At 30.9% G+C, this 11,846-nt stretch overlaps 1 protein-coding gene across 3 annotated transcripts; it reads left to right on the top strand.

Moving 5' to 3' along the window:
• The first annotated feature begins 2,291 nt into the window (after positions 1-2,291).
• Positions 2,292-6,609, top strand: LOC102616235 (uncharacterized). 3 transcript variants are annotated; one of them, XM_015533110.3, is made up of 3 exons: positions 2,292-2,712; positions 4,389-4,545; positions 6,206-6,609. In XM_015533110.3, the coding sequence occupies exons 1-3, from the start codon at positions 2,515-2,517 to the stop codon at positions 6,334-6,336; spliced, it is 486 nt and encodes a 161-aa protein (XP_015388596.2). In that variant the 5' UTR covers positions 2,292-2,514; the 3' UTR covers positions 6,337-6,609. The 3 variants fall into 3 exon arrangements, with proteins under 3 accessions (XP_015388596.2, XP_006487654.2, XP_024958021.2); XM_006487591.4 differs by having other exon boundaries at positions 6,203-6,609; XM_025102253.2 differs by lacking the exon at positions 6,206-6,609 and adding an exon at positions 4,809-6,196.
• The last annotated feature ends 5,237 nt before the right edge of the window (positions 6,610-11,846 follow it).

Below are 11,846 nucleotides of genomic sequence, written 5' to 3'. Positions count from 1 at the left end.
ATCAAAAAACAATTATGAAGATAAATAATGCTAATTTGAAGAAAATAAAAGATAAAAATAATAATAGTCTACCATTTTATTATCACAAGTTATAGAGATCAGTAATAAAGCTAATTATTAGATTTTATTAAGGTAAGGATGAAAATTAATTAATTAGTTAAAGATATTTTAGAGAGTATCTAATAATGATATTATTTAAACTTTTTGAATTACATAGAAGGCTAAAAAAATTGGCATAATAACTTAGAGGGTGTTTGTTTTTTAACTTAATGATTTAAAGTGACTTGACTTAATTAATTAAGTTAATTAGAAGTGTTTGTTTTTATAACTTAATGAAACTTTTTAGATAATTTTGACTTAATAAAATAAGCCAAGTTTTTTGCTATTTTACTGAATGGAGAAATTTAAATTAGCCAACTAATTTCGAATGTCAAAAATATCCTTCCTTTATTATTTATTTTTCATGCCTATCCTAAAGCCCACCCATACATGTTAACCACTAATAATCTCATCTTTATTTTTCAAGTTGTCATGGAATCCCTCCTTAATTTGCTTTTTTCATCAACTTTTTCAATCTTCCATTATCGGTAATCAAAAATATTATTCTTAAGCTTTTTAATGTAATTATTTAATCTGTTTTATTTTAAAAGAAATTTGTATATTATAATACTAAAATCATTATGTATTCACTTGAACGTGATTTTACTTATGATAAAATATTATAGTACCTATATATATATATATATAATTATTTGACATTCAAATTTAGTAAGGATACAGATGTAAAGATACATGCTTTTAGTTTTTAAGGTTGAAAAAACAAACAAATTAATACTTATTTTTAGAGATTCAGATAAAAATAATAATAAACATGTTAGTCGGATGCAAACATTTAGTTATATTCAAATTTCAGATCATTTAAGGTCTATTTAGATTTTAAATAAAAAAAATAAAATGACACATTAATTACTTAATAGCTGAAAATTTTCATTAAGTTGAGAAAATAAGTAAACTTAATACATTAATTGATTGAAATTAAGTCAATTTAAGTTATTAAGTAAAAAAAAAAAAAAGTAAACTGCCCCTTATAAATAAACTTGAGTACAACTCACTAATTGGCTTTTGTATCTTCTATTGGTTTTGTATTGCTACCCACAATTAAAAAGCAATGAGGATGGCATGGTGGCATCATTTTGACTGCGTTGTATTTTCATTTATATCAACTAGTTTTACTTATAATATTAATAATGACTTTGTTGACTTATATCAAATTAGAGCTATATGAAATTCATTGGGCAAAGAAAGCACAAATTTGCCAAAGATAATAGAAGAAAAACGAAATTATCAGATGAGTATACTTACATGCTATTGAGAGATGGCAGACGGGTTGAGCGGCACATGGCATGACACAGGCACAGCACGTACTCGTACAACACGGTATGACACATTATGGAACATGGCATAGTATGCACGTGAGTTGGGTTAGGTTGAGAATTTTAGATTGGGTCTCAAAAGCACAGTATGATTAGAGATGTGCTCAAGCACGGTATGTAAAAAAGCCTTCAATAAGCACGTTTTATTGGTAGATTAGCACATGATCCATAGGTCATCAATAGCATGCGAGTCAAAGTATATTAAAGAAAAATTATTTAATGGAAGTAGACTTAAAATTTATGATTTTATAAATAACTTGAAATTTAATCTTTTAATCAATTTTTTGGGGTAAATTTTTTAAATTCATTTAATTCTTAATTTTAAAAAAACTTTATTATTTTATATTTATAATTTATTAAATGAATAGATAATATCATTAATGTTATTTATGGACTATGATTTATGACTTTATATTAGTTCAAGTTAGCGATTAAATTAATTTTTAGTAAAAATTTATTAATGCTATTGCTGTTAAGTGTTAAAAAAGAATTTTAATACTACAAAATCTAACTTAGCGGTTAATATTATATTCTCCACTATTATTTAGTTATTATTATTAAATATGGATTTGAGTTCAAAACTTTTGATTGTATTGAATTTAAGTAAATGCACTTGGATCCAAAAGTAGTGCATGGTCTTGAAAAACACACCGACACCTTAGCTTGTCCTCTTAAAAAAATAAAAAATAAAAAATTGTTTATTGTGTTTTTTTCAGGCACAGTATACAACACGGCCTGTCACAGGACGCGTGAGATCAACACGTGATGGGTAAGCTTAAGAAAAGAATGAAGGATGACATGAAGATATAATGGATATGACACAGCGAGAGCATGAGTTTACATGGGGTCTTCTATTTTGGCGAGGCCTATTGGCCATCTCTAAAATTATCTTTTTAAATAATTTAATATACGGATACAATAGGTATTAAAATAAATGGTATTAGTTGGACGGCTAATGTAGAGGAGGGCGGGTGTGACTATCACTAATCAAAGAATGACCCAATGGAAATCTATTGGTGCTTGCTTCTCACAGATCGAAAGTGGGGAAACGGCAAAATAGGCAAAATTAAAAGTTTCAAAAATGGAGCAGGAGAAAGACAAAGAGAAGCAGAAGATGAAAGGAAGCGAGGAGAGATGGAGAGGAGCCATAGCCAATCTAATGGAGATGTCTTCAAATTTAGAATCTCTCCAAAGTCTGCTCCTCAAGAAAGCTGTCTTTGTCGATGATGACACCTTCGCCAAAGCCTCTCTTAGCTCTGAACAATCTAGAACCATCAAAGTTTGTCTTTCTTCTCGCTCTATGCTGTCCTGATCTCGTTTTTTCGTTTGTCAACTTCCAATGCTGTGTGATTGTTTATTTAACTACGTTGGTCTGATTTGATCTTGGGTTCCACCATTTATTTAATTTTAATATATTCTTTTTCATTCTTTTGTTAATTCTCTGTGCATTGAATTTTATTAGCAGTCTTTGATTCTTATATTTTGTATGTCGGACTGTGTTCCGAGGTTTTGGGATTGTTACAAATATCAAAATAGTGGGTCATCATTTGTTGTCTGATTTATAACTGGGTCAAGATGTTTTAGTCTATGTTTGTTATTTGCTTTAAGTATTGTATGGAAGAAAGGTAGTTGTGTTCATTCGGACTATGTATTCTTCAATTGAACTAGGAGACACATTTTATATAGGTGTTGTTTGGTAATGAGGTGGTGTGGGCTGTGAGATGATATTGTATAGTAACTTTTATCTGTAACTTTTAACTAAAAGTTGATATTGTATAGTAAGAATGATTTTTAAATCATAATTTTGAAAAAAAGAGTAAAAGTATTATAGGTTTTTAGTTATACAAGCGTGGGATAGAATCAACTTAGCTTCCAAATCATAGTAGTAAGTGTTTGCCAAACACTTTAATACTATAGCTTTCATGCTACAGCTACCCAACCACAATACCGAACATAGCAAAGTTTGACATTATAGAGACTTGCAGAATGAACTTTGGATCGTAAGACCTGAGAGGAACCAAGAAATTCAATGATGAGAGGAAAAAGATGGAAACAGATAGAAGAGAGTATGAATATGTCAATGGGTTGGAGATAACTTGTAATGAGGAAGAAGGATAAACTAAGGGCTAATGAGAGATGCAGAGAACCATGAAATTGAAATCATTTCTTCTTTTATGTCGCGGGAACCTGTAAAATTCTTAAATAAAGTGGATAGAAATTTAGTAAGAAGATAGTAGTTGCACTCGAAATGGTAAACAATGTGTATATTGAAAATTCATTATCACATTAAGTATAGTAAATCAACCTTATCATAGTCTTTTTTTCTGATAGGAAACATAGAATCATCCTTATCACATGTTTATGGTGCTTCAGAGAAGAAGGTTGGTCAGAAGTTCCTTGTAGCAACAAGCCAATTGGTTTAATGTATTGTAAGATGTTTTCTATTTGTAAATTGGTTGGTAATTGGGATTATATGAGAGAATTCAGCATCTTGGACTACTGTATGGGAGAAAGTAATGCACACTAGCTATGTTTGAAATTTTAGCATATATATCTATAATAACCTAAAATTCATCAACTTATATCTGGAAGCATTTGTGGGTTTTACATTTTGCTGAAAACTATTTCAACTGGAAAACTATGGAAAATTAATGAAAACAATAAGATATTTCTGAGAGCTTTCAGTTTTTGTTTTTGTTTATACACACACATCATTGTTTTTGGAAAACATCTTTTTCATCTTTGAGAACATTAAAATGGCTTGAAACAGAAACCAGATGTAAACCTTGCTTTATTAGTCAGAATTTACTTCCTAATTCTTTTGCCCACTAGCATATGACGAAGAGTAGAGACTTTTTCCCATAAAGTACCAGGGGTCTTATTTCTATCTATCTTTTGCATATAGGTTGTTGAACAAAGAGTAGAAACTCATTTCTGTCTATCTTTTGCATATAGGTTCTTGAACAAAGAGTAGAAACTCTGGAAAGAGAGTTAGATGCTGCCATTACAGCAGCTGCTCATGCTCGTTTGGAGAAACGACAAGCTGAGGCAGCACAAAAGGCTGCTGAATTACGTGCACAAGAGATCACAAAAGAGCTTGAAAATACCACAAGTAAGTGCAGCCATGAGCATTTATTCATTTTGAAAAATAGATCTGAGTCCAAAAGATTTGGAAAGAAACTGCGTTAGGATTTAGAATTTTGAAGTATTACTGTTTCTTTTGCGCTTATAACTCAAAATTGTTCTAGTATACACAGCATCTTAAGGTATATTTACTTATTCATTGAATTAAATCTTGATGGAATGAATCATTATTTTACCTTTGTCACGTGTTTGGATAACTGGAGTATTCGATTAATATGGGTTTTCTATCAGTTATCAGCCCTTATCTTTTGCGGATCTTTTTATATTACACATGGAGCTACAAGACAGAAGAGCATAAACTGAAATATGACTGAAGATACCTTTTTTCTAAATACTCTATCAGGGGTTGCTAGCACAAGTGCATTTCCTTGCAGAAGTTTGATAAGTTTGCTACACCTGTGCAGACAATTTTTGATGTTCTCTCATTTACTAGATGCGTCCACTTAATTTAGATTTATTTGCTCAACTGCCAGGAGTCAGGTTTTTTAAGTGGGGAAACTGATATAGGACAAACTAGGCTTATTCAGCTGTTATTTTTATCTTCTTATTCTAGTATGATTAGGTTTTATTTTAGCTTATTTGAGTCTTAATTACTTAGTTTTTCTGAAGCAGTTATCTTGTCTTAGCTGGGTTTGTGTTATTTACTGGGCCTAGATTTTTGCTTGCCTATTTTAATTAGTTGCTTAATTTCCTCTCATTTTTCTTGGCTTCAATAAACAATTTTAAATTCCTAAATAACCAATAATTCATGCAGAAAGCAGATTTAAGAAGTATCTTAATTTCTTTCTTGGAAGTTTAATTTGTTTGTTCAGTCAACCTTCTTGTCCTCTATCTTCTATTCACATTCTTTAAATTATCTTTACTTTTGCTTATTCTTCTTCTTGATCATATGCCATCACTGTGGATCCGTCTATACATACTGTCCTATCTGATTTTCCTCTTCTAGAACTCCAAACTCCTGATTCTTAAATACTAACAAGTCCCCATTGAAGAACAACCCCAAAGGGACAAATCCATAAATCCTTGTGGATTGCCTGAAGATGTCATGTGCGCACATGACTGCTTAAGTATTACTGTTCCTTTTATCATCAAAATGCTGATCCCAAAATCAGAATGTCCACCCGACAACTTATTTATAAAACAGTGCAAATCTATGCCAAGCTGTTGGTATTCATTAACCTTTTGTCTAACAAAATGCACACTTTAAACCATCCTACTTCATCATTTAAATTGCCTGTTGATTAAATCCCATTGAGATCGAAAGCAAAGATCGGTCCTTTTGACGTTCATGTCCATGTTTGGTTTCTTCCTAGTCGTTGAATATTCACTCAAAATGAGATTTATATGAATATATCATTATAAACATGGTAATGAGAAAGGAACCTATAATTGAAATTGGAGAATGAGAAATTCATTTACGAACCAATTGCAAGGTTTCAGAGATTCAAAACCTATGGGAAACAGGCTTCTTTCTGTCGGTGAATTTTTGAAAATATATGCCACTTGGCATTCAACTTGCTGATGTCCACAGATCATGTCTCTTGTCCACAAGCAATGAAGGAAGCATTCTAGCCTTTCACAAAACAATTCAAATTTTCATCTAACAATTTTGTTTTTGGCTGCAGAAGTTTTTGAACTGCATATGGAAGAGTTGCGTGCAAAGCAAGAAGAGATCTCCAAGCGTGACAAGGAAATTAAACTCCTGGAAGCTATAATTCAGACACTTGGTGCAAAAGAGTCGCATTCTACAAGTGGGTAACTCGTCATGCATGTGTTGGTTGTATCATATTGTTCAATTCCTTAGTACATAAGAACTTTCAAATATTTTGACTTTAATACATTTAATCACTCAATTTCTACAAGGATTCCTCTTCTGCTTTAGATTGAGTCAAAATTGAAAACTCAATAAACTGAAATAGGTTCATTTTTTTTTTTTTTAAATTACATTGATATTACAATGATTATTGTTGATATTACATCAGACTACAGTTGATATTTACAATCAGACTATTATTAGCACTAGTTTACATTATTCTTATGAAGGATTGCTCCAATTTTAACTCTTATTAATATTTGAGAGGGATGTCTATTGCACTTATATTTCGTAAGGGAGAAGTTCGTCTCCATTCAATTATTTCATAATTGAGAAAGGAAATTGAACCTCAAAATAGACCCCATAATTGATTTCATGAGGGTTCGAAGTATGCTCCCACTGGCCAAAGGCCAATTGGTAGGTTCGTTCTTTTTGATGAACTTGGTTGATGCCAATCTCATGGCATTCTATATCATATTCGATTCTGCATTAGTTTATTTAGTTCCTTTTTGAGTCGGGTCCATTAGGGGATGTTTGGGGCAAATTGTTTTTGATTTTACGAGAAGGCTAAAACTTGTTTGGTGGGCTCTAATTACCATGTGTTTTTTATTTAGATGAAAACAAGTTATACTCATTTTATAAAGAAACTGAAAGAACTTGTAAAACAATATTTTTTCATTATAGCATAATTCAGTCCCATACCTTTGAAAAGTAAAGTCAATATACCATTTTTAATTTGCACCACCGCAATTAAAGCAAATGAACCCACAAAAATTATACTTATCTATTCAAATATAAACTCACAAATATATTTGTTTAATTGTTTTAATAGCATAATAATATTATTTTTAGACACACTACTAAACATAATTTTGTTATTTTTATTTTCAGATATCAAATACAAAAGAAAAAGTTGCCAAAGGTATTTTTATATTTACTAAAAACTAATTATTGATATATTATAAACAAATACAAAAAAACCATCTAAAAAATAATATCAAAAGCACCCTTAGTTTTGTAGTAGATTGTGAATCAATCCAACCTGAGTAATGAGCGTTTTTACCTTTTAATTTGTTTTGTCGTCTTTTGTTTATCAATTCTGTCCTATCATTGCGTTTGTTCCCCACTTGATTTTTAGGAACTTTGTAAAAGAAAATGTCCTTGGTCTTGTTGAAATATGAACTAGAATCATAGGTCTAGAGCGAACGACATTGTCGACTGAGGCAATGAGTGTTTGACAACATGTCAGTTGCAAGTCTTAATTGCGCATGTGACATCTAATTCTCGTCGTACGATCATAGTTCGTAAAGCACGTGTGTTTCATGTGCTTCACTTAAAATTCTATAAAATTAAAACGATGAAGTTGGATGATATTTAGCACACATATGATTCTCACATGTTGCACATGTGGAAGAAGCTGTTGAAGGCAGTTAAAAAGGACGGGAAAATTTCTAGTTTTGTTGTAACAAACCCAGGACATAAGTTGGCTTTTAGACCAACGTGCTAGTCTTGTATATAAAGCCTTCTTCAAAGATTAGAGCAAACATTTTGTCAAATCATTTGCCTTTGTTGTATTGTCGACAAGTATGGATAAGATGCTCGAACAGTATGGCAACTGGATACATATTTAGCCAAAAACAAAATATGCAGTATGCCTGTCGAGATATGTCGTAGATGACATAGTGTCTCCAAATTGTGTTTTCATCTATCACGTAGTGCAAAGATGGATAGATTCTCAACACTGTTTCATGCATCCGGTCTTACTATGGAAATGGATTGAATGGGCGATGACATCCTTGTCCTCTGAGAGTTTGTCTAAATTCTTACATCTTTATCAGCATCCACGCTCTCGAATAAAGAGCATCTCTTTTTGGATTGTTGGGTCATCACGATGATCAATGACATTTTCAAAGATTAAATCTTTGATTTATTGTAGTAAGCAAGAGATAAAAGTTGAAAGATTGTATATGAAGGGAATTCTCTCCATATGCCATCCCTTTAGTAACTTTCTGCTGGTTGAGGCCATTGAAAATGTTGTCAACGATCCGAAAAGAAAATATGCAATAGTATTTGATTCTCCTTTGATGTGTCGATCTTCGAATTTAAATCGTGATAAAGATGCATACCACTATGCTAATTGTGGATCTATGATTTCTCATTCTTTCTGTATGCGTAGAACTTGAAGATATTTATAATTTGTTTCGAATACAAATGGAGTGAGAGAGAGAAAGAATTGAAATTTCTTAATGCCTTTAATAACTGTTAAAACTTCTTTCTTAGATGATGGGTAGTATAGTTGAGCTTCACTGAAGTGTCCCGATTTATAACTGCAGATTTCCTTATTCACATTAGATTTCTTAATCAGTATTGGACCCCAATACTGGTCACTGGCATATGCTTGGAGGATTCTTATCTAGAATCTTTAAAGGCGGAAGTGATGAAGTGTCCCGATTTATAACCACAGATTTCCTTGTTCGCATTGGATTCCTCAATCAGTATTGGACCCCAATACCGGTCACTAGCATATGCTTGGAGGATTCTTATCTAGAATCTTTAAAGGTGGAAGTGATTGACATTTTGCCTTTAACTTTTTTTATTGCTTTTGTCGCTTCTGCCAACCATAGTGAAGATCTTTTCTTTAGGTGTTTTGAGACATGACTTGTCAATTTTGAGAGATTTTGGATATGATATGTTACATAATTGATGATACCCAAAAATTACTGAATCTATTTTCTGCTTAACAACTCATCAAGGAACTAAGATATTTTTTCTGCAATGTGTGACTGTAGGATGATATGTTATCTTTAACGTGTAGTCCCAAGAAATCAATTTCTTCAAGCCTAATTTGCATCTTGGATTAAGATAATGTTAGGCCATGTTTGTGTGTCAGTTATTTGAATCTCAAAAGATGCTCAGCATGCTCTTTTTTAATGTTACTGAAGATCAATGCATTATCAATATATATAAGACAAAAGTCTTATATAGGCTTGTAAACCTCATCCATTCTGTGCTCAAATTCTGACGAAACATTCTTTAGTCCAAAAGGCATGGCATTCCATTCATAATGTTCATGTGGTACTACAAATGTTGTTTTGCGCCTATCCTCATCTTTTATCCCAATGTGTCGTAATCCTGACTTTATATTGAACTTGAAGTAAACTTCAGCAGATGCTATCTTTTTCAAAACCTAATATCTTGTAGGCAATCCTTCAACTTCCTGCAGTCAATGACTAATCTATTTTTCCAATGAACTTGTTATGAATGCTTGTTTACATATAATGCTGGGTTGGGCCATTGAGACTTGGATAGTCTGATAAGCTTGAGGTTTAGGTAGGGGTGTTCAAAATCCAATCTGATACGCTCAATCAATCTGATCTATTGATTGGTGGATTTGATTGGATTGAATTGAAAATTTAAAAATCCACAGTCGATGGATTAGATATGGATTTACTTCTATAAATCCATAAAAATCTGTGAATCTGCCAAAAAAAATTATTTAATTAAAAAATAGAATTTATAAATGTAGCATTTCTACTTACTAAGAAATAAATAATTTAAAATAATTAACACCATGTTATATCTTATTCGATAATAATATAAAATAAAAAGTAATTAAATATTTGAATAATTAAATAAGCAAATATAGTTTCCTCAACATTAAAAATTCTAAAGTAGAACAAAAAACCTAAGCCAAACAAAACATTTTAGTATATAACATCAAACCTCTACCCTGCCGCATGCACAAGCCATCACTATTTCACTTCACTACTTGAGATACTTATAATTTCTTTCTTTCTTTTTAAGCTTCTGAAGTTTCTTAATTTTTTTCCTGTTACATCTAAGGTCTCAAGTTTCAACTTTTGTATATATTTAAATTCATAATTTTAGTTAATTTTCATGTATTGATTTAAACAAATGAGTTTTTTTTTTCTTTTTGGTGTGTTATTGTTGTGAAAATTTTAATATACTCGCAAGCGCACGAATCTAGAAATAGAATAGTGGTAACGAGGTCGATCCCACAGGGATTATTATAAATTAAAAAGTCTAATTTAAATCTAAAATTGATATTAATTCTAACCTAGTTGAGTAAATTGAGTTTTTAAGAAAATTAAACCAATTAAACTAAGGAAGCAATTAAAATAAAGGAGAATTCAATAAGACAAGAATTACCAAGGTTTCAGAATCCACCACTATTCAACTAGTAATTATCTAATTATTAATTAATCCCCAATTTTAGAGTGACAACTCGAAATCAATCTATGTCATCCCATGGATATAACAATTAAGCCCAAATAATTAAATCTAATGTAAGTTCTTTTTCTGCTTAATAATATGACATCTAAGAATCTCATGTAAACATATTGAATAATAAAGAGTCAAAGTTTCCTAAGCACTCCATGTAAACAATTTAATGAAAGACATAAAATCAAAGATAATCACGTATAAACTTTATGGATCCAAGCATAGAATTAATCGAATATTAATCCTAACAATCAATAATGCATGACAAAATTAATGAAAAGATTTTAATAACATCCAATTAATCATGTGAAATAAAAACTATAAACATTAAAGTACATATATAGGAAATTAAATAAATAAAAAGATAATTATTTCATTGAATAGGGTTTCATTCTTAACCTCAGTATAAGAAAATTAGTTAGACATACTTGAATTGGGAGTAACAAAAAAAATAAAATCACTCATGGAAGCCGATCTGCTACTGCCCAACCTTGCGTCTTGCGTCTGCAGCTCTCCCTTCCTGGCGGCTCCCCCTCTTCCCCAAAAGCCAAGAGCTTAGCTTTCTTATATAGCTTTTAAAATGGGCCCCTCCTTGTCAATCCTAAAGCCAAAAGGGTTTGGCCTTTTATTTGTTTTGCTTCACTCACGTGGGCACTTTGCATTGTAATAGGTTTCCTTTTTCCATTTATGAAAGCCACGTGGGGTCCCTTCTTAAAGCTAAAATCAATTTATCTCTTTTGTCCGCATGTGCATGATGAATTTACTTGTTGAATTCGGTTCCTTGGCTTGATTTCCACATGCATGTATGTCTAATTCCTTCCAAAAATCAATTAATCTTTAATGCTTACAAATTAAACTCCTTTATGCTATTTTTATCCATAATCTCCAATTAATTTCCTATTCAATAAAATAATTCAATTAATTAAAAATAACAAATAAATATAACTAACAATTATTTAATTAATGGTAAAATATGTATGTATTATATGCTCATCAGTTATATTTTGAAATTTTGAATGTGTTATTCTAGCTTTATTTAAACAATTTATTTCTTTAAATTTATTCAATTTTGAATTTAATCAATAGTAAAATTATTTTTATAGTAATTTTTTTTAATTTAATTACTTCATAGATTGGGCAAAATTGAAAATTTTAAATTCACAAATCAATCTGCAAAATGGTGGATTAGATATGGATTGTGTCAAATCCACATC

Source organism: Citrus sinensis, chromosome 8, assembly GCF_022201045.2.
Source record: "Citrus sinensis cultivar Valencia sweet orange chromosome 8, DVS_A1.0, whole genome shotgun sequence".
NCBI classification, from domain to species: domain Eukaryota; kingdom Viridiplantae; phylum Streptophyta; class Magnoliopsida; order Sapindales; family Rutaceae; genus Citrus; species Citrus sinensis.
This window is presented reverse-complemented; position numbering and strand designations above follow the sequence as displayed.